Genomic DNA, 24,696 nt, shown 5'->3' on the forward strand with positions numbered 1-24,696 from the left:
AGGGGGCGTCTGGTGGCAGGAGGGAGTCAGCATCCCTCCTGCCATTTGTTTTTTTTGGGGGGAGGGAGTGGGACCAATGGCAGGAGAGAGTGGGAATCTCTCCTGCCATAATTTTGAAGTGGCGGGAAGCGGGAGGAAAAAGGGAGGGGACATTTTATCGGGAGGAGGGGGGATTTAAAAATTTTTTTTAATTGGTCTGATATTTTGCGTGTGTAATATAAGCAAAATATCAGTGCTATAAAAAAAAAATGAAAAATAACCAGACAGACCTGTTGGTAACAGTTACCGACAGGTCTGCGCAGCAGTTGGGTTTGACAATAGTAAAACCCGATTCAAAATAGCCAAGCAATTGTTAGTGAATCAATCGCTTGGCTATTTTGCATGGGATTTTGCTCATTTGCATGGGAGGATTGAATCGGATTGGAGATTGATAGTATAGCAGTTTAGTGAATCGGGTCGGGGAACGATCGCAAAGCCAGTATAGGATCAGAAGGTTTAGTGAATCTAGCCCTTGGTGCGTTTCAATTAAGTCCAATTAGCATCAGTTATGAGGTGTTGCCAGTTATCAGTGCCAATAGCATCGTTACTCACTCACCTGGGTTCATCACTTACATTCAAGGAACAACTAAGTTCGCTTGTTAAAAAATGTTTCTTTCCTCTCCCTATGTATCCAAGCTCCTTCTAGCTTTTACCATCGCCTTTGCTACTTATTGGGCCACAGATCCATGGTGAGACCCCATCTGGAATACTGTGTACCATTCTGGAGGCCGCATTATCAAAAAGATGTGCAGAGAGTTGAATTGGTTCAGCGAATGGTCACCAGGATGGTCTCAGGACTCAAAGATCTCCCGCATGAGGAACGACTGGGTAAGTTGCAGATGTACTCACTCGAGGAACGCAGAGAGAGGGGAGACATGATCGAGATGTTCAAATATGTCACGGGCCGTATCGAGGTGGAAGAGGATGTCTTTTTCCTTAAAGGACCCACGGCAACAAGAGGGCATCCATTGAAAATCAGGGGTAGGAAATTTCATGGCGACACCAGAAAATATTTCTTCACCGAAAGGGTGGTTGACCGCTGGAATAATCTTCCACAACAGGTAATTGAGGCCAGCAGCGTGCCAGATTTTAAGAAAAGATGGGATTGGCATGTGGGATCTCTTCATGGAGGTAGTTAGGGGGTGGGCCATTAGTGTGGGCAGACTAGATGAGCCGTGGCCCTTTTCTGCCGTCATTTTCTATGTTTCTATGTTACTATTAAGATCATCACATACAATCACACCTGAATCCCACTCCTCTTTCATGCATAAAAGTTCTTCACCCCCTAAACTGTACCATTCCCTCTGTGTTTTATTACTTTTTCTTTTTCTATTTTTTTTTTTTTCAGGGGGGGGGGGTGTTTGCAGCCCAAATATATTACCCTACATTTCTTAGCATTAAATTTTAGCTGCCAACTTCTAGACCATTCTCAAGCTTTACCAGGTCTTCCTCATGTTATCCATACCATCAAGGGTGTCTACTCTATTGCAGATCTTGGTATCATCTGCAAAGAAGCAAATCTTACCTGACAGCCCTTCAGCAATATCGCTTATAAAATCTTATAAAGAAAAGGCCCAAGAACCAAACCTTGAGGCACACCACGGTGACATCCCTTTCCTAAGAGCAATCTCCATTGACCACTACTGTCTGTTGCCTTCCACTCAATCACTTCCTGATCCAATTTGTCACTTTGGGCCCATCCCGAGGGTACTCAGTTTATTTATTAGACACCTGTGTGGAGGAACAGTGTCAAAGACTTTTGCTAAAATCTAAATACACCACATTTAGCACACTCCCTCTATCCAACTCTGTGGTCACCCAGTCATAGAAATTGATCAGATTTGTCTGATAAGACCTGCTATGTTGCCTCGGGTCCTGTGATCCGTTTGATTCCAGAAACTTCACTATTCTCTGTTTTAAAAGCATTTCCATTAATTTAATAATAATAATTTTATTCTTATATACCGCCATACCGAAAAAGTTCTAGGCGGTTCACAACAAGGTGAGCTAATACATGGGATACAGATAAAATACAAATTAGAATAATGGACTTAAAAACAGATAAAGATAGAAAGCATTTACAATATAATGCAGAAAATACCGGCATGGCAGGGAAAGAAGTAATACATAGAACAGATAAAATACATCAAGTTGAATATAAGGAACTTGATTGAAAAAATGAAGCCGAATGCATTAAGATACCAGCCTATCAAAGAGTTGGATCTTTAACAATTTTCTAAAATCAAGATAGGAAGAGACCTCTAACATAATTTTTCCAAGCCATACATTCAATTTAGCGGAAGTCAGACCAGCTACTGAACTGTAGTTCCCTACTTCTTTCTTAGTTCCACTTATGTGGAGAGGGACCACATCCGCCCTTCTCCAGTCCTACAGTAAGTACCACTCCCGATTCTAGAGAAGCATTGAAAAGGTCAGCCAGTGGAGTTGCCAGAACTTCTCTAAGCTTTTTCAATACCCTCGGATGCTACAGCCTAATTTGTAAAGGATACTCCTTTAGGTGTGCACATGAGGGTTGTATAGAAATGAATATGACCATTTGTAGCTGTTCATTAAGTAACTCATCAGAAGCTTGCTATTTAAAAATCAGAATATAAAAAAACACAATTTATTAAAGAATAAATTAACAACTCCTTGACGTCTAAGTTTAATGTTGACAGTACTGCATTTCTAATGTACAGTAGCTGCCAACAATGTAATAGAATGGAAAATAATTTAACAAAAGAGCACCTCCCTTGGCAATTACCTGCTGTTCTGTTATGGGCTGTATTTCTGTTCTGTTATGGGCGTCGGACATTGGCGCGCTGACAATCCTGCACTGACATCTGCATGCAGGATCAATGCGAGCCGCCGGTTCTGCCACTTTCACGCCTTACTGTTGGCATTCTGAGGGAGGATGTGGGGGGTACACTTATAACTGCTTGTGCTCCCACTGAGGGGGGGGATGTGGGGGAAACCTCCCCCCCACTACACTGAAAACTCCAGAACAGCGAGAGAACAGAAGTTTTCAGTGTACCCCCCTCCCAAGCCCCCCAACGGGAACGCTACCAGTTCTAAATGTACTGGGGGGGGGGTTCCCCCTACCCCCCTCAGACCGCTAAAAGTAAGGCATGAAAGTGGTGGAACCGACAGTGCACATTGGTCCTGTGCACAGATGTTGAAGCAGGATTGTTGGTGCACCAATGTCCAGCGCGTTTTCGTCGGTATACCCTTCTTTATTTGCTTGTGAACGTATGATAATTTTATCACATTTCTTTTTTTTTTTAGTTCATTAGTTTTTATTGAATATTATAAGAAATTTACAGAAGGCAGTTCAAACACACAAAATCTGAATAAGACACAGTGGTGTAGAAAAAGTCCATATCTACAATCATTTACATGCAACCAGATTAATAAAAAGAATCTAGGGTATGTGTAACTGCTAATAGAAGATATATGAAAGGCAGAAAAGCAGGGAGAGTGAAATAAGAGAGAGGAAAAGAAAGAGGGAGAAAAAGAAAAAGAGAGAGATAGATAGATAGAGATAGAGAGGCAGAAGTGTCTACTGGTTAGAATGAACAAATGAATCTAAGAATGACCAAGATGATTTATTTCGCACCATGTTTGTGGAGAGTCGAGAAATCATGTTTTTCTCATATGCATAAGATTCAAATTTGTGATACATGCTCAGAGAGTTCCACCAAAAGGTGTAGTCAAGTAGCGAGGATGATTTCCAATTTTTCAGAATATGCATAAGAGCTGTTACAAACATGGCATCAATGAGTTTAGGTGGGCAGTTTGTTTGTGCGAAACAAGGGTGTTGAGAACGAAGAATTACAATGTCCATGGAAATCTCTTCTGAACACTTAGTAATAGATTTTATAGTGTCCCAAATACGAATCCAGAAGGAGTGAACTATAGTGCAATGAAAAAGCATGTGATCGAGAGTTCCAGACTCTTTCAAACAGTTCCAGCAGGTGGAGTCTTGTTTTAGCTTCGCTTTCCACATGCGATATGGGATCCATACTGCATTCCACATAACGAAGAACATTGATTGCGAGACTCTGGAAGATAGGAGAGGACGGTTTGTGGAGGACCAGAAAAGTTCCCAATCTATATCAGAAAGCGTAGTCTGCAGAATCGAGTCCCATTGGTTCATTGATTGAGGTGAAAAGGTGAAAGAGTGATCTCTTAGAATACTATAAAAAAGAGATATCGCTCTACCCTTCATTAAGGCCAGAGTAGACCAGTGGTGAACAGTGTGGATTGAGGTCATAAAGTCAGGGCGCATATGTACCTTAGACAGTATTCCAGTAAGCATGAGCCATTGGGAATGTATAGAGGATGGAAGTGAATATGCAGAACAAAAAATATCAAAAGGAACGAATGAGGTGGAGGAGATCATTTGATGAGCAAACTCGACACCCGCCCGTTGCCACCTCTTCCATGAGAGGGATCTACCTTTATTTTTAATTTTAGGGTTATTCCAAAGGGACATGAGTGGGCTTTCACTAATAGAGATCTCAGCTGTTGCATCTAGAAGATGAAAAGCATGCTGCGTTGCACTCAACATTTCTGAAAATGTTGTGGTGCCCTTAAACATATGCTAGGATCTCAGTGCATAATTCAGTACTTTGAGGGCATGCTAAGCTTTAGTGCATAGCCTCCATGTATAACTCCGACATACACAGACAAGCTAAACAACTACATGGAAAAATGAACTAATCGTTCTCTTGTCAGATTATACATTGTGCTGCTGTCAGAAATGGTGATGCTTTTTAGTTCAAAAATGTTTTATTAAGTTTCCAAAAACATAATACAAAAGACAACATAAATACATTAGAAAGTATATGGTCCATGTACATGAAAACAACATACTGTTTGAATGAGTGAATTGATATTGTATATTCTTATTGAATTCATATAGCTCTTCCGCCGCTAGAATCTGATACCTCTCAACTGCACTTCCTTAGACGAGATATTTCTTGTCACCTCCTGCTTTACTTTGATAGTATGCCTACTCGATACTTGACTTCAATGGTGATGCTTTTAATGTTTTGTATAGTAGCTTCAGCAAATGTTGAGGATAGTTCATTAAAATGATGGAACAATGAACAGGGCTCCAGAGCTGGCTGATCTTGAACTGATTTATCTTCCAGCTTTCCAGTCCATTGATCTTAATGTTCAAAAGCTGTTTGCATCGCTATAACCGCAGCATAAATCCTTCCACTAGCAGACACTTCGGGGGAAATTCTATAAACGACACCTAGGTTAGGCGTCACTAGGGACCCTGCCAAACCCATTGCTGTGCACTATCTCCTCCCTCTCTCTCCCATGGTCTGACATCTCTGTCTTCAACCTTACCCCCTCATATGGTCTGGCATCTCTCTCCTCTCCCATGGTCAAACATCTCTTGCCTCTCCTTCCCACAGTCCGGTATCTCTTTCTCCTCTCCTTCCTTTCTCTGGTCTGACATCTCTCTTTCCCCTTCCAGTGATCTGACAACTCTCTCTCTCTCTCTCTCCTTCCATCACCCTTCTCCAGAATCTCTCCCTTTTTTGAGTCATCTGTCCTCCCTCCCAGTGTAATATTTCCCCTTCTCTCCTCTCCACCACTATCATGTCCAACAATTCTTTCCTTTCCCCATATATACCTTCTCCCTTTCCCTCCCACTCCATGCACCCATGTAGAACAATTTTCTTTTTCTCTTCCCTCCCCCACTGGCAAAATCTTTCTCTCCCTTCCCAGCACCCCATCCATGCAGCATCTGCCCTTTCCAATCCCCCAGCCCATGCAGCAACTGTCCTTCCCTGCTCCCTCCCAGCCCATGCAGCATCTGCCCAACCCCCTCCCAGCCTGTGCAACATCAGTTCTTCCCTGCCTTCCCACTCACTCCAATCCATGCAGTATCTGTCCTCCATGTCTTCCCAACCCCAATCCCCTAACCCCAACCCGTGGCATGTAGCGTATGTTCCTCTTTGCTTCCTTCCTTCCTCCCTCCCAGTGGGACCCTGCAGTATGACCTCTTCAACTCCGGACTTCCCACACCTGCCCTCCCCCCCCCGGTTGCTGTTATTTTAAATGTTATAGCAGCCACAGTGCAGCGTCCACGAGATGAGCTTTCTGCTGTTGGCCTATCCCAGAACCCTTCATTCAGTAGCAGCCCGCCTAGGTCAGAATAGGAAGTTGCTGCTGAATGAAGACTTTGGGGCAGTTGGATAACAGAAGGCTCATCTCGTAGATGCTGCGCCGCGGCTGCCAGAATATTTAAAATAACAGCGACCCGGGGGGTGGGGGGAGGAAAGAACGAACATACCCTACACACCAAAGATTTAAAATTACAGCTGGCAGAAGAAGAGGTAAGGAGGGGGAGCCGAACCATCACCAATTTTTGGGGAGGCTGAAAAATAATGCACACTAAGCAATTATTTTATAAAGAGCACTCAGTGTAGGTCACCATGTATGAAATACGCATAGCGCCAGGATCCATGGCAACTGAAACCTGATATAATTCCTCGCACCTAACTTAGGCATGAATCAGGCATATTCTGTAACAGCACATGCAAATCACTGGAAGGCCCACAACATGCCCAGATTCCTCCCATGGCCACACTTCCCTTTCGGACCCACACTTTAGAACGTACCCGCACCTCTTTGCAGAATATGCCTAAAAAGATGTGCATGTCATTTCTAATGATTGCCAATTAGCGCCCATGATCGTTACTGTGCAATTATCGGAGCCGACTGGCTTGTTATTCAATTAAGTTGCATGCACAAATTGGACAATTGCCTAAACTTACGCGCACAACTCAATGTGCTTTACTGCATATAGAATCTGGGGTAAATGTGACATTTGAATATTTTTTGTAAAATGCCACAGTCACCCAGAGAGGGCTATGGGGCACTGTGCCACGTCACGTCCTTCAGGAAACATTCTGTTACATTTTTGGCTGCCGGTGTGGGAGTTGGGGTGGATATATTTCACACCTCCACCACCCTCCATGAAAAATATATCCTTATGTTCCTCCTTCCTTTACCCTTCAGAGCCTCATATCAAAGACCTCTTATTTCCCTTGAAACATGTTTACTTCTTCTGCATTAATATATTTCAGGTAGTTAAAGGTCTCTCTATCACAGGGATCTCAAAGTCCTTCCTTGAGGGCCGCAATCCAGTCGGGTTTTCAGGATTTCCCCAATGAATATGCATTGAAAGCAGTGCCTGGGCATAGATCTCATGCATATTCATTGGGGAAATCCTGAAAACCCGACTGGATTGCGGCCCTCAAGGAGGGACTTTGAGATCCCTGCTCTATCATATCAGTTTATCCCATCTTCCCTTTGAGTTGTACATGATTTCATTCTAAATTTAGGGCTCCTTTTACTAAGCTGCGTTACATGTTTAACAGCAAATCAGGGTCAACACAAATAAGCAGCTAATTTAACAATTAAGGGCTCCTTTTATCAGGGCGCGCTATGGGGGTTGGTGCATCGGACATATCATGCGCTAACGCCCGCGGCAGCCTAAAATCCTACAGCCTCGTCAATGGAGGCATTAGGTACTAGCGCGGCAGGCGGTTTAATGGGCGGTATTCCACACGTTAAACCGCTACCGCGCCTTTGTAAAAGGACCCCTAAGTTATGCGCCTCTCTGGCAACATTCTATAACTTGGGCGCACAAGTGTACAGTATAGAATTAAGGGGGACAACGTGTAAGAATAACATCATATGGTAATAACTGCATTATTCAAGAGGAAACATGTTATGAGTACAGTATTATTTATCTATGCAAAATGCAAAAGCAGCCATCACGAAATCTCTTTCTTCATACTACAAAGAAATGATTAAGAAAAGAATAGTGGAGCATGCCTAAAGAAAATGGAAAGAAATGTGTCTTTCATTAGATGAAAAACTAAGCACACCGGCAATTAACTTAAGCAGAAAGCACTGCACTCCAGGGGATTGCTTTTTTAAATGCCGATACTGTGCTAATGTTGCTGCAGACATTTTTTTTTAATTACTATCAGCAACATGCTCAAGTCGCCGGTTATTTTCTCATCTGCAAACAAAAATAGGATTGATTTTACTGTAACTTACGGCATGAATTAATGTCCGAGCATTAGACACCTTCAGAGTCCAGCTCAAAGCATGCCCACTCTTTGCTTTATTAATGAAGCCGATGTCATGAAATGTGTTAACATTAGTACACATTTTAGCACACATTTTCGAATGACCATTCACCATGCATCCAATCTTCAAGACAGTCACTAAACCAGGGCTGCCCAATTCCGGTCCTCGAGATCTACTGGCAGGCCAGGTTTTCAGGATATCCACAATGAAGATGCATGAGAGTGATTTGCCTGCACTGCCTTCTTGGTATGCAAATTAGAAAATGAGACGGTGACAAAATTCATCACCGTCCCCGTCCCCGCGGATAACTGCGGGAAATAATCCCATGTCATTTTCTAGTGTCTATTTCAACCTCAGTCCTTCTACACTAGCATTCTTCAAAGCAAAGCTTGCGGGTCAGTGGTTGTGGCCATTCATACTCTGATTATTATGTGAGCCAAGGATAATGAAGCCATTGTGATATCACTGATGTGATTGGCTCTTAGGCACTGGTGTAATGAGGCATTATGACATCACAATATCTGCTCTGGATACCAGAGACTGTCATTCTGTAGTGTCTATCTCAATTTCAATCCTTCTACACCAGTATTCTTCAAAGCAAAGCTTGTGGGTCAGTGGTTGTGGCCATTCATACTCTGATTCTTCCCTCTCTCTTTAAAGAATGACATGAAGATGGTTTCCCGCGGGGACGGGAACGGTGATGAATTTTGTCACCATGTCATTCTCTAATGCAAATCTCATGCATCTTCATTGTGGATATCCTGAAAACCTGGCCTGCCAGTAGATCTCGAGGACCGGAATTGGAAACCCTGCACTATACTATATTTAATATATTCAATGTTTAAAAATTGTTTTTAAAAGTCTTCAGAGTGCCAACCACCAGCCAAATAGTTTTAGGCTTGGGATTGAATTTAGAACTAGAATGGATGACACTCGTGTAAGTTCTTCCTGTTTTCACTGATGTCATTGATGAAATATCTGATGACTCATGCTATTTTAATGACCAAAAAGAATGTTGTGGCCATCTTTGAATTAAAGACTTTCAGTCGGGATGCAGCGGAGGAAACTCGAAAGAGTAACTTCTTGCAATCTTTTATAGTTTTTGATAAATCTGCTTATGTAAACTTTTTACTATGAGAAGATCTTTACCATCTTGTTTTTATTATAGGGGACTCGTTCTTGAAAAAGCCTTCGGGTGAAACATGTTGAGCTGACAGGTCCTCACCCGACATTAGGAACAAACACTCTTATGCTTAGATAGAGCTTGAAAATTACTGAAGATAAGTACATAAGTTTTTCTTTTTTAGTAAAGTTTAAAATATATTTAAGGAGCACAGAATGCACATTTAAAACACAGAGCACTGGAAATAAAAAAAGTCTGATGAAGATAAATATGCCAAAGAAATAACTTAAGCCTAAAACTATTTGGCTGGTGGTTGGCACTCTGAAGACTTTTTAAAACATTGAATGTATTAAATATAGTATAGTGGCTGTCTTGAAGATTGAGTGTTGATTGTGTGGCAGCAAAGAACATTTTTAAGGCTTAAATACAACATTCACCAAGCATGGCATTCACTTTTTATATCAATAGTAAAGCTCATTTCTAGCACAGCTGTTGGAGTGTGGAGGAATAGCCTAGAGCAGGGGTAGGCAATTCCGGTCCTCGAGAGTCGGAGCCAGGTCAGGTTTTCAGGATATCCACAATAAATATGCATGAGATAGATTTGCATCTCAAGGAGGCAGTGCATGCAAATCCATCTCGTACATATTCATTGTGGAGATCCTGAAAACCTGACCTGGCTCCGGCTCTTGAGGACCGGAATTGCCTACTCCTGACCTAGAGCGGTTGGAAGAGTGGAACTTTGCTATGGTTGAAATCCTATTTCTCCCACTAACATTTTTTTGTGATCGGGGATGAGTTGCTTCACTCTTTATTACTTCAGGTTGAAAACAAAACTTAAAGGGTAATTGCAAGAAAAAAAAAAAGTGCCATTAAGTCATGCATTTGCAAGGGGGGTACATATTGGGCAAAGGTGCAAACATTTCAAAATAATTCAGGGTGACAGACGCAATACAAATGACCCTTCTCTGGACAAAATGAAGGAGCTTGCTTAATTTTGAGGATACTCAGCACCCACAGAGCTGGCTCCTATGCATTTGGGTGGTGCATGGGTGGGTCACAGAATACTATAAGTTGGGTGCAATGATTGCCATGCTTAGATGCATAAGTGGATGTGGCAATTAGAAAGATTGTGAGCTTACTGGGACAGACAGGGAAAAATGCTTGAGTACCTGAATAAATTCAGGCAGACCGTTCTGAGTTCCCCTGGGAAAACGGTACAGAAAATTGAATGAATGAATGAATAAATAAATAAATATGGATTTATGCTAGTATTCTATGGCAGTATCTAGATGGCCAGATACTGTTATAGAATAAGCTAAATGTTTTGAATATGAATCTCAAACATTTTCAGCAACTCTACTGGAAGCATGCGCCACACATAGAAAACAGCACTTTGGCTAATGCTCTGTAAGTGAATCTCCTTCAAAAGATGACATAAATACTGTATAAAGGTCCCTGTGAGGAGTGTCACATGCCTATGGGACAGTACCAGGTTAAGCAGGCTTAAGATAACCAGCTCTGAGTTTTTCAGAGCTTTAAAAACCATTCCTGATCATTTTTAACGTGAATCCCAAATCCAATTTACAGCCAAAGGAAGTGCTCTAAAAGAGGTGACATTCAATCTGAAATCTCACAGTTGGACATGCACAGCACAGCTGCACTTTGCACACGTTGTGCCGTCCAAATATGCTTTTTAAGTGCGCCATTAAAGCCCACTGCGGCAATCAAATGTAAAAATGACTATTGCCTTAGCAAATTTAGTCAAGCTGGAAGTGTAAACAAAAATTATGTATAATAATCTTCTACCTTGCTTTAAGTGCAGTCAGCGTGCCTTGAACTACTACCGAAGAGATAGGAGTGAAACACAAATCTAAATGCCTTTATTGTTTTCCCTTCCCGTCCCCTTTATGTTTATCGTGAAAATGCAGTCAGGGCATACAATTGGAGAATTGTGACTTCTGGTCACACACATCCCATCTCTGTATGGCTGCTTTAACCCATCATTAGAGAATGGCACAGGAACAAATTTGTCTCCATCCCTGCAGGAACTCAATTATCTTGCTCCGTCCACGTCAGTTTTGTCACTATCCTTGTCCCTGCCCCATTCCTGTAAGCTCAGCCTTAACCGCACAGGCCTCAAACACTTATGATTTTATAGTGCTTGAGGCTTGCAGAGATGAGGACAGAGCTTGCAGGAATGGGGCAGGGACAGGCAAAGAACTCGCCGGGAAGGGATGGGGAAAATTTTGTCCCTGCCATTCTCTACCCATCATTTCCTCATGGGATTGGACTATGCCCTGGATTACAGCAATCTAGGAGACAATTAAAGCACAGAGCAGGATTTGGCCAACAAGAAGCTGGAGAGAACAAAGAGACCCTTTCACTAATGTGTAGCAACATTATGTATTTATTGTATGGTAAAAGGGTAGATTTATAAACCATTTTTGTGGGTAGAACACTGATTTGCACAAATAAATGGGTTCTTATAAAACACTGACCACTCTAAAATTAAGTCGTATGACACAATGGCACAAACTTTTTAGGTAAGCATGTACAGGGGTGGAGCATGGGTAGAATTTACAAATACATGAATAAGTGGATTTAATGAAATGAATGCTACCAGGTTTATTATAAACATCAGCCATAAAACGATAAAATGGTACAAACGAATACAAGTAATATCAAACAATATCAAATAGTCTCTGGTTAATAATAGTCCATATGGCAAAATTCCAGAACTGGTATTTGGGGTGATATCACTGCCATAGAGTACTTCCGCATTTGGCTCTCTGCACCCAAGGACCATTTTGGCAAATATAGGCGACTGCCTTATAGACCAGCACCAATCTGGGACTATTTGATATCATCAGTTGGTGCAATTGCTTATATTACACCCCCAAATACCAATTCTGGAATTTTGCCATATGGACTATCATTAACCAGATACTATTTGATATTGTTTGATATTATTTGTTGTATTCATTTGTACCATTTTATGGTTGATGTTTATGGTTAAATCATTTTTATTGATAATTTACTGTAAACAAGAAATCTCCGTACAGTAAAACAAAGGAACAGCAACAATCCACTCACTAAGATTCTTATCCAACCCCAAACCCTCCCCAGCCTCTTCCCCCCCCCCCACCCTGGGAGCAGCAGCAGCAGAACTAGATATAGTAAACTGTGGGGTGAAATCAGAATTGTTCAAGGTCAACATTAGTGATCCCAAAGTTGTTGCCGAACATATGGCATGAGTGTAGTGCTGAAGGGCGTCCAGCATTGTTGGAACAACTGTCCCACCCGAGAGTGTAAATCAGAAATGTCCCGCCTCTCCAGCGACACTTGATTTAGCATCAAGGATCTCCAATGAGGGATGTTTGGGGGCTGTGTCGAGAGCCACAGCATCAAAATACTTTTCCGGCCCAGCAGCACAGCTTTCCGAAGGAATGCAGAACAGCTCGGTCGAGCAGGGTGGAATCTGACTTGTAGAGTACAAAGAAAACTGGGATGAAGTCGCCAGGAACATCCCCAAAGATGCGCTACGTAGGTCTTATGGTTGATGTTTATAATAAACCTGGTAGCATTCATTTCATCAGCACCACTTATTCTTGTACCAGTGTATGCAAGAGGCTTGTTGCTGTGGTTCTTCCTTTTTTAAGTGGAGAATTGACGTTTTTTTGTTGTTGTGATTTCAGAATTTATAAGTACCCATGTAGATTAGAAAATATGCTAGTCATATCTGGACATATCTGGGGGTTCGGATGACTTTTCAAAACCTGGCACTTTGTCCGAGCTCTGAAAAGCTGTGTCAGGCAGGGAGGAAGTCCGCGCACACGCAGCCATCACTCAATGATGTCACGCGCATGCGTGACATCATCACATAGCGTCCGTGCATGTGCGGACTTCCTCCCTGCCTGACAAGAGCAGGCAGTGGGGGCAGGGCTAGGGCAGGCTTGGGGTAGGATTAGGGCAGGGTGGGCGTGACTAGGCGGGCCTGGGGAGGGGCTAGGAAAATCTGGCAACCCTAATGCACAGGCTTGCACAGTCGAGATGTAGATATTTACACCATCCCAAGAGCAGGTATAAGTGGCAATGCAGACGTGATTTCTGCCACTTATGCTACTGTTTTAAAAAAGAGAGGCATTTTTAAAAGAACTTCCAAGTCAGAATTGGTACATCCTGCTCATATGTCCCCCAAAAATCTCTCTGCCAATCTCACAGCAATTTTCGAATATTAAAGACATACAGATTTCCTGTTCAAAAATATGTGAGAAGGATGTCCTTATATCCATCCTAAATATATAGCACAAATTACTCGGATTTGTGAAAAATCAATAATGTAATAAGACACACTTTCACAAGAAAAAACAAATAATGTCATGTAAAGAATGTAGGCAGTGCTGCTTTAGTTCAGGGAGAAAGTTCAGACTGAACTGGAGGAAAAGCCTCAGACAAAAGCCCTCCCACCACCACAATGGTGGATAGAGGTGGTAGGGTGGTAACCTCACTGGCAAAAACCTCCGTGATACTCCCAATGTAAAAAACTATAAGCAGGGCTGTCTATGCTGGATAGAAGAAAAAAAACTTTCCACTTATCTCACTTATCCACTTATTGATCGGTACACCTAGGTGTACTGATCAATTGAGATAAATGGAAAGTTTTTTTTCTTCTATCCAGCATAGACAGCCCTGCTTATAGTTTTTTACATTGGGAGTATCACGGAGGTTTTTGAGTGAGGTTACCACCCTACCACCTCTATCCACCATTGTGGTGGTGGGAGGGCTTTTGTCTGAGGCTTTTCCTCCAGTTCAGTCTGAACTTTCTCCCTGAACTAAAGCAGCACTGCCTACATTCTTTACATGACATTATTTGTTTTTTCTTGTGAAAGTGTGTCTTATTACCTTATATCCATCCTAAACATCCAAATTACAAACCAAAATATTTAAATTATAAAACAGGGGAAAACAAGGCACAGGGGTGTCTGTCAGGCAGCATTTCTATTAAAATAGCCACACAGACATCCTTTCAGAACAAAGGAGTAGCCTAGTGATTAGAGCAGTGGATGGTAACCCAGAAAATATGGTTTCAAATCCCATAGTACTTTTTTTTTTTTGGGGGGGGGGAGGTTGAAAATTTGATTCCTCTAGGAACAGAAAAATACTTACTGTATTTGAAAGTATACCATTTCAATAGCCTTCAGGTTTGCAGGTGTCTTACGTCTTTAGGTACAGTAAGTATTTTTCTGTTTCTGGAGGGAACCCCAGAAAAAAAAATTACGGGCCCATTTTACAAAGCCGCAGTAGTGATTCTCCCATGGCAAATGCACCACAGCCCATTCAATTCCTAGGAAAGTTTATTGGTGGAAACTTTCACAGTAGCTGTGCTCATAGTTGGAGTGTGTGTTCAGCTCCCCACATTCATTAGAATAGATTGCTTTTAATAGAATATGTAAACAGAATGTATTTCTTTAACTCAAGTTTCTGGTGTGCACTGCTGTATCCTTTGTGGGCTGTAGTCCATCCCCTCCTTCCTGCTTCTCTTGTGTGAGCATATCAGACTCCATTTTATAGTTGCACATGGCCATAGGAAAGCAGTGTTCCCCATTTAGTTTACACCTTTGAATTTGCTAGCCTAAATATAATTTAGGTGGCTAAGTTTAAAGTACAGTATTATCCTTCACAAAGAGTATGTGAAGTACACTCCTGGCCATTCCTATCTCTGGGATGCACTGGTAGAGTGTGGAATTTGTAGAAGAAGAATTTCCTTGAGATCAACCAAACTGTGAATTTTTATTTATTTCTTTGTTTTAAGTTTAGACAAGCTGCTGGGTTTTGGAAAGTCCATCCGGGAACATATCCCTAAGTGCGAGCATTCTAAACAATTGTATGAGTCATGCATGTGTAAATGTGAGTGCCCAGGTTATAGAATTTCCCTTCATATATGCACACACTCTTTCATATCTATGCTAGTACTTTAGAAAGTCAAGTAGGTACATACTTGATTTTATAAAATAGCTGTAAAATAGGCACATAAAAACACAAGTTAATAAGTTATAAAATTCCCCTCCTACATTTTTATATTATCATATAGTAAGTATGAAGCCTGTGAACTATTGGTGGTGGTGGTGGCAGGGGGTTGGTGGGGAGGGTGTGTTTGGAGGTCTAGCATGTTCTCTTGTAATTGTAATTGTTAGTCAGGAAATCACCTTAACGCATGGTATGTGTACAGATGCACTTGCTGTAACTCACTAGGAGTTATAGCCTCACTTGTTTGCAGAACCCCTGTTATTGCAGTTATGACTGAGACCTGCTACCAGGTTCCTATGACCCGTGACTAAAGTGCCGTTTGCTGCAGCCCATGTGTGAAGGCTAAAAGCTTCACATGGCAGAGTCCAGAACACTTTGGGACAGGTTCTTGAGAACATGAGCACTCCATTACATACACTCACAAACAGAAAGTTCTGCTAGGCTCTTGTACAAATCAGCGAGTCCTCAGGCATTATTCGCTGACATCCATCACCAACTTAAAACATCACAAAAAAATGCAACTTACCTCCTGCCTTTTGAAGTTTTGGACGTATTCTTCAAATTGTTCATCTTTAGTTTCGTCAGCCTTCCCTAACTTTTGAAGAACCTGTAATTCAAAAAGAAATATAAATCATGAGAAGTAGAAAGTTTCTAATCATCATATTGCAATGCCACTATAATTGCACACCACCACGCTTTTGCAAGGAATCTCTAGCTCAAAATATACTGCCAACAGCACAACAATTTAAATAAGGCTTTGTGGTATCTGAATGCACATTCTAGATTCACTTGCTTTTGATCTTGATTTTACAATATGTTGCAAAGGCTGTAATGTCCTATGATCATTTGTCTTAAATATAACATAACATAACATAACATAACTTTATTTTTCTATACCGCCTCAATCAAAAGAATTCTAGGCGGTTTACACAAAAGAGAAAAATTGGACAATCGGCAAAATACAAAATGGTAAAAGTAAGAATACAGCACATTAACTATAAGGATAGTTAAAAAAATGTAAGTTAATACAGTAAAATTATTATATTGAGAATAAAATCTCAAATTAAGAGATAAATTTATCAAATAGTACTGTCTTTATTTCTTTTTGTAAGGCGCCGTAGGACAGCATGGCTCTGCTAATAAAGTTGCCCAACCAGGACTGTTTGCTTGCTTGAAATGCAAGCATCCTGTCTAAAAAAGACCTAAATTTACAGCCTAAAATCTTCGGGTATGCAAATAAGGTACAATTCCTGGTTTCTATGTCTCATTTCCCACTCACGTATCTGAGGCAAACATTCAATTCATAGGTGCATGCTGCTCCTTCCTTAATTTCTGTGAAATTTCAGGCAATCCTGTGAAATGTTAGGCAAAACTAGCAATTCTTCCGAAATCATGCCATATTAAGTACAGGCCCTTATTTTAGAAGCTCCATTTATGTTTTGGCTGCCTGAAAACCAGTATCTAGACGTCCGTATCACATATACATTCATATCCCACTTTTATAGAGCCAGGATAAGGATGATTGAAACTGCAGTATATCCTTATGGCAAGGGGGTGTGGTCTGAGCATGTTTTTGGCAGGACTAGGGAGGAGCCAAAAATATAGACATCTAAATATGATTTCAGAAAGAGAAGGAACAGCCATGTCCCAAAAAATTGGGCATTGTTATGTAGACCCAGAGCTCAGCACATCTAGGTTCCAGATTGGTGCTGCGAGCAGTACTCTCCTGAAAGGATTAAGGCAAATCAATGGTTGCTGTCTCCATCCCTCCCCCAAATCTGAAACTAGCAAAGGATACCAGGCTCTATGACAACTTCAGGAACTATGGATGTCCATGGTGCTAAAATTCTTGTTTAAATTAACTTCTTAATAGGCTTTAATGAAGAGCTGAGGAGTAAACTAATACCTTCCAGGGATAGAAAAATACCTAATGCACCTGACTGTATAAGAAACCTGCAAGCATGAAGGCTAATGAAGTGGTGTGCATTTAGATACAGTAGGTTGGGTTGTTTTTTGGTTTTTTGGGGGGGAGGGGGTTGTCCGTAGAAGGCTTGCAATTAAACAAAAACCACAAAGAGCTTAAGTGGGATTTGAATCGGGGTCTCCTGGTTGACAACTCGGTTTACAATTTGTAAAATATATGTTCATGCTGGACATCATTTTTTTTTTTTTTTTTAGAACAGGATCTACATGAGCAGGTCATGTTGAAAAATACTGGTACACCCAATGATATACGAACCTGAACATCCATCTTCCGAGTTGTACATTTTTTCAAAAATGCTGTTCATAGTCTAATTTTCTGATTTTACATTAAAAGAAGATGATATTAATATTGATCTTATGTGGTCAAACATTTTCTGATGTACTATATGCTAAAGGGCTGCGGTCAGAACCCAAAGCAGAGTCTATAATTACTAACTCAAACATACTCTCTTGAGTTTCCTCCAGTAGCTGCATTAGTACTTAGCCATGTAATGACGCCAATAAACTAGCAAGCTGTGTCACTGGTTAAAATTTTAACTTCTTACATTGGTTGTCAAAATGTTATGCTGTTCACTTATTGTTGTTTCTTTCTTTTTTTTTAATTTTCTATACCATTCTCCCAGGGGAACTCAGAATGGTTTACATGAATTTATTCAGGTACTCAAGCATTTTTCCCTGCCTGACCCTGCGGGCTCACAATCTAGCTAATGTACCTGGGACAATGGGGGGGATCAGGCAACCCACCCAAGGTCATAAGGAGCAGCATGCGTTTGAACCCACAACCTGAGGCTGCTGAGGCTGCAGCTTTAACCAATGTGCCACACTCTCAGACATAGTATGGTGAAAGATAGCATGGTAAACATTGTCTGACAAAGAAGGCAAAACAGTTAACAAAGCACGGTAAAAAAAACATAATATGACAAAACATGGTGAGATGTAGCATGACGAGCATGATTTGGCAAAACAGTGCGGCAAGCAGTGGCTTCCTCCATGTCTGTCTCAATATCAGACTATGGACTTTTCCTCCAGGAACTTGTCCAAACCTTTTGTAAACCCAGCTACACTAACCGCTGTATGCCTTCTCTGGAGAAAAGGGTTCACTCATTTTTGCCAGATCATATCCAGTGTGGGTCTGAAGAGAAGAGTGGATCTTAAATGCAGGGTCCTACAAGAATTGGTTCTGTCATTGTTTTTCTTTAATGTATATCTAAGTTTATTCATTTTAATAATTATGTTACATTGTTCAGAGCTTTTGCTTTTTGCGCCCGCACACCTCAACTCATCGAGTGTTTATGCTTCCCAGCGCTTTACTATCTTTTAAGTGCCTCACCACGAGTCTGGAGCTTTTCATTTCAGTGTCACAGCACCATCCACTGGACTGACTCCTTTACCCCTGAGGCAGGCCTCCCCCTGGAGGCTGAAACACGGACCGTGTTGAGTCAAAACAAAAAAGGACATTATATACATGTACTTTTAAGGGACATTTTATTCATGTACTTTTACATGTATTGAGTATTTATTTGTGATTACAATTAATTGTTATTGTTCCCAAGGCTGATGTGTACAGTCCCATTCCTCACTTGTTTCTTGTTTTGGTCTGTTCTACGTGGGGTTGTTTTTCCTTGTTCTCTTACGGTTTACATTTGATCAGTTGTCACATCTTTGTGGATGACATTTAATGGAGCCCAACACATATCTTAAAGTTATTGCCTGTTGGTTAGATGTTAAAAGTTTGAAGCTTTGTCCTAAAATACCCCCCTCCCCCCAAAAAAAAATTATAGTACTGTATAGTAGACCAGGCAATAAGCTTACAGTGTACAGAGTCTTAGACAGTTTAATGGTCAAATCTCTCTGTACACTATTTAGAAATAGTGTTAGAAGATGAATTATCCTTGGATTCTCATATTTCATCTAACATTACAATGGTTTGCTAATTTAGGGATATTAAAAGCCAGATTTTTCTTAATGACTTGTCAAACCACCGAAAGCTGGTGGTAGGCATCCTACTGCCACCAAACTTAATTGTTTTAGTTGGAGATAAACAACATGGTAATTGACTTTGTCATTTAAAACCAATTAAAAAGTGATTTAAAAAAAAAAAAAATAGCCCCTGCTAAGCAGCCTCCTTGACCGGTGCCTATTGTCACATAGTGACGCCAAAGACCAGAAGAGGGCATGGTTAAGAGTGGTACCAGACTTCAGCATCACTATGCACCACTTGCTGAAAATCTAACATGACCCTCGGCGCCGAAAATGTAGCCTTTGAAACTCTGACCTACTTTTCTGGCGCTTAAAGTCCCTTCAAGCCACGATTCTGGAAATGGCATCTGTTGGTGATTGACACATGGCCGTCACCCATTTTGTAAACGCCTGACGTGGCAAGCGCCACTTCCAGAATCCGCCCCTGAATTGCTGGCTTTTTACTAGGGTGTTGATATTGAAAAGCAACACATTCTGCTATCTGGATAGTACTAGTGAATATCTTTATAGACTAGTGGGGACAGTACTAGGCAGAGACAAAATTATCTGGGCAGTGAAAATTTTCACCATCGCCGCCCAGATAATAATCTGGACAGCAAAAAAGCTCTACTAAGTGTAACTGGATAAGATAGAAGAGAGTGGGGTACAAGCATTTTGAGTGTGGTTATATAACTATAAAAAGGCAGAATATAAGTCCAAATCTCTTTCCACGTCTTAATATTGGCTAAATATCGGCACTTTCCAGATTCTGCTAGGTAGAGGCCAAGCAAAACCAGATTCTCCGTTTCAACCAAATCCAAACCTGGTATAAATAGCAGAGACCCATCCTATATAATAAAAGGCTAACTCGCGCATGCGCACTCCTATTTGCGTGTTCCGTGCGCTATAGGTCTGTGGTCGCAGGAGTGCGCATGCGTGAGTCCCCAGCCTTCTTCCCAGCACCTACCTTGGCTGTTAGCAGCGGCGCCTCATCTCCTGTGGGGACCTCATGTGTGCTGTGTCCGTCCGTGGCCGCGGCTTGAGGTGTATGTGCCAGTTAGGTGCATCGGGCGACAGGAGCGGCGCTGGCGGCGGATGGCGGGAGGAGGGCTCATGGTCCTGCCGCCGCTGCCGCTCCTGTTCACAGCGGCCTGCACGGCACCGACTCCCCCCCTTCCCGCAACAACCGCTACTGCTCCTGTTCAAAGCGGCCTGCTGAGGTTCGCGGCCGGCTGTAACGAACCTCGCAGGCCGCTCTCCACATGGTAGCACGTTCCCTCTGACGCGATCGCGTCAGAGGGAACATGCTACCGAGTTGGAGAGCGGCCTGCGAGGTTCGTTACAGCCGGCCGCGAACCTCAGCAGGCCGCTTTGAACAGGAGGATCAGCCGCCACGGGGATCGTGAGAAGAGCCGCCGAAAAAAAACCTTCAGCCGCAGCAGAGAACCTTCAGCACGTAAGAAGGGAAGGGGAGGGGCCGAACGGAGCAGGGCAGCTCACGGTAAGAGAAGGGAATGGGGGTGGGGGGAAATGCTTCTATTGCTTCAGCAGGGACCTGGAGGGGAAGGGAAATATCACTGCTGCTTCTGCAAAGGAAAGTGTTGGGGGGAGAGAAGGGAATGGGGGTGGGGGGAAATGCTGCTACTACTTCACAGGGATCTGGAGGGGAAGGGAAATATCACTGCTGCTTCTGCAAAGGAAAGTGGGGAGGGGGAGAGAAGGGAATGGGGGTGGGAGAAAATACTGCTACTGCTTCAGCAGGGACCTGGAGGGGAAGGGAAATACCGCTGCTGCTTCTGCAAAGGAAGGTGGTGGGGGGGGGGAAGAGAAGGGAATGAGGGGTGGGGGGGGGGAAATGCTGCTACTACTACTTCACAGGGATCTGGAGGGGAAGGGAAATATCACTGCTGCTTCTGCAAAGGAAAGTGGGGGGGGAGGGGAGAGAAGGGAATGGGGGGTGGGAGAGACAGAAAGAAAGACAGACAGATAAAGGGTGCCAGGGAGAGAGAGAGAAAAATTGCAGGAGGGAGAGAGACAGAAAGAAAGGAAGAAAGAGACAGGAGCAGGGAGAGAGACATAAATAAAGACAGACAGCCATATATTCTAGCACCCGTTAATGTAACGGGCTTAAACACTAGTTATTCTATAATACTACATGCAAACTTTTGGAATACTCGTGACCCATCCATGGCCACATTTCCTTTTCAGTTGCATGCTGTGGGATTTAGGCACCCAGCTTTACAGAATAACATGCAGCCAGATGTCTGCTAAAATCTTAATTGGTGCCAATTAACATCAGTAGTTAACTAGTTAGCCAGTTATATTGTGTGTACATCTTGCAAGCGTGACCAAATCTAGGTGCTAAATATAGAATTCAGGGAGCAATGACATGGACTGAATATTGATGACTATGTTACTATGGGGCCCTTATACTAAATCTTAGTGTCCACTAATGATATTAGTATACACTAAATCTTAAGAAGACTATGGGCTTCTTAACATTTAGCGCTTGCTAATTCTGTTAACCTGCACTAAGCTTTCATAATAGGGCCTCTATGTTTGTTAAACCATACCTTAGTGCAGTGGCTCTCAAACTTTTTTAGCTCTGGCACACTATGCGGAGCAAATGTTTTTTTACAGCACATTATAATTGAAATTATAAAATTGCAAAACCAACAAAAGATTAAATTTGAGAGGTATTTATTTAAAGTTCTTTGAGCTATGAATGGGTAATTATAACAATAATGAAACTAAAGTAGATAGAAAAGAATTGCTAATCAATGTGATAGATGTGCTTATTTTTGAGTGCAAATTAACTTAAAACGTGGCTCGATAGTTGACAAGCAAACATGCATTTCATCATCCACCATTTGCAGTCACTCTCTTTTTTTAATTTAATTTCTGTCAGAGCTGAAAATCCAAGTTCGCAAAGATAAGACGATCCAAACTTCGGTTATTTTGAAAAATAATGGAAGCGTTGCTGAAGGAGAGGATAGTGAAATTCCTAGAATCTAATAGGTTACAAGATCCAAGACAACATGGCTTTCCTAAAGGTAAATTGTGCCAAATGAATTATTGAATTCTTTGACTTGGTAACCAGAGAATTAGATTGAGGAAATACGCTAGGCTAGATATAATTTACTTAGATTTCAGCAAAGCCTTTGACATGGTTCCTCAAAGGAGACTCTTGAATAAAGTTGACTGGCTGAAGTTAGGACCCAAAGTGGTGAACTGAATTAGAAACCAGTTGATGGACAGATGTCAGAGGATGGTGGTTAATGGAATTTGCTTGATGGAGGGAAGCCAATTCTATTCAATATGTTTATGATTGATATTGCTAAAGGGTTAGAAGGAAAGGTTTGCCTTTTTGCAGATGATATTAATATCAGAGTGGACACCCAGGAGGAAGTAGAAAACATGAAAAATGATCTGCAAATGGTCTAATGTCTGGCAACTAAAATTCAATACAAAGAAGTGCAGTGATGCATTTGAGGAGTAGAAATCCAAGGGGAAGGTGAGAGGCTGATATACACGGACAGGAAGAGATCCCTTGGAGTGATAGTGTCTGAGGATCTGAAGGCGACAAAACAGTGTGACAAGGTGGTGGCTGTAGCCAGAAGGATGCTAGGCTGTACAGAGAGAGGTGTAACCAGCAGAAGAAAGGAGGTGATGATGCCCCTCTACAGGTCATTGATGAGGCCCCACTTGGAGTATTGTGTTTAGTTTTGGAGGCCACATCTGGCCAAGAATATAAGAAGACTTGAAACGGTCCAGAGGAAAGCGATGAAAATGGTAGGGGGTCTTTGCCAAAAGAAGTACAAGAAGAGACTGGAGGACAGGGGTAATATGATATAGATGTTTAAATATTTGAAAGGTATTAATATAGGACCAAACCTCTTCCAGAGAAAGGAAATTGGTAAAACTAGAGGACATAATTTGAGGTTGAGGGGTGGTAGACTTAGGAGTAATGTTAGGAAATTCTTTTTCACAGAGGGTGGTGGATGCCTGAAATGCCCTCCCGAGGGAGGTGGTGAAGAGGAAAACGGTGAAGGAATTTTAAAAAGAGTGGGATTAACACAGAGGATCTCTAACTAGAATATAAATGGGCAAATTTTCATGGTCCGAATCCCGCAAAGAGATAGTTTGGATAGGCTGGAGTAAGCTTCAATGGCAACTCCAATAGTTGGAACCTAAGGACAATACTGGGTGGTCTTCTAAGGTTTGTGGTTCAGAAGAAACAGAAAAAAAAGACAATTCAATCATGTAATTCTAATGCATGTAGTTATAGGGTAGACTAGATGGATTATTCAGGTCTTTATCTGCCATCATTTACTCTGTTACTATGTTACAAACAGTAACAAAGAGTTGATAGCTTTGTTGCTCAAGTTAGGATAATAATTGCATAAAAAATAAAAATAAAATTACTTACCGTTAGTTTTCAAGGATCAATCATGTCAAAGAATGATTCTTGTCTTGGCGGTTATATCCTTACACACACAGACGCTCATAACATTAACAGATTCTTGCATATGCAATGTATGTTATTTATTCTAGTGTATATTTATGAAGGGAATTTTTAAAAATAATGTAAAATTCTGGAATCTCTTTGTGATGCGGCACGCAGGACACAGTTTGAGAGACACTAGATCAGGGCAACTCCAGTCCTTAAGGGCCAGAATCCAGTCGGGTTTTCCCCAATGAATATGCATGAAATCTATTTGCATGCACTGCTTTCAATATATTTTCATTGGGGACATCCTGAAAACCTGTCTGGATTCTGGCCCTCGAGGACCGGAGTTGCCCATCCCTGCACTAGATAGATTGAAACATAGAAACATAGAAGATGACGGCAGATAAGGGCCATAGCCCATCAGGTCTGCCCACTCTACTGATCCACCCCCAAGTCTACTATCCTAAGGATCCCACTCCTGGTGACAGGTTCCCTTGGCTTAACCCTCTAAGGGATCCCACATGGGCATCCCATTTGCTCTTAAATTCTTGCATGCTGTTTGCCTCGATCACCTGCACCGGGAGCTCGTTCCAAGGATCAACTACTCTCTCAGTGAAGAAATATTTCCTGGTGTCGCCATGAAATTTCCCGCCCCTGAGTTTGAGTGGATGCCCTCTTGTGGTACATCAGATAGATTGTGAGACTACTGGGACAGACAGGGGAAAATGCTTGAGTACCTGAATAAATTCATGTAAAACCATTCTGAATTCCCCTGGGAGAACGGTATAGAAAATTGAAAAAATAAATAAATATACAGTACTGCCTTAGTGATTACATGAGATGACTAGTGAATTAGCCTTTATAGAAACACAGAAACATGATGGCAGATAGAGGCCAAATGGTCCATCCAGTCTGCCCATCTGCAGTAACCATTATCTCTTCCTCTCTCTAAGAGATCCCATGTGCATAACCCAAGCTCTTTTGAATTCAG

At 41.8% G+C, this 24,696-nt stretch overlaps 1 protein-coding gene across 1 annotated transcript in view; it reads right to left on the reverse strand.

Annotated features, from left to right (window-relative positions):
• AMPH (amphiphysin) overlaps positions 1-24,696 on the reverse strand; it is a 285,388-nt gene that overhangs the window by 182,542 nt on the left and 78,150 nt on the right. The window contains exon 2 of the mRNA XM_033930240.1: positions 15,840-15,920. Within this exon, the coding sequence (XP_033786131.1) occupies positions 15,840-15,920 (81 nt within the window). The remainder of the gene's footprint in view (positions 1-15,839; positions 15,921-24,696) is intronic.

Source organism: Geotrypetes seraphini, chromosome 2, assembly GCF_902459505.1.
Source record: "Geotrypetes seraphini chromosome 2, aGeoSer1.1, whole genome shotgun sequence".
Classification (NCBI taxonomy): domain Eukaryota; kingdom Metazoa; phylum Chordata; class Amphibia; order Gymnophiona; family Dermophiidae; genus Geotrypetes; species Geotrypetes seraphini.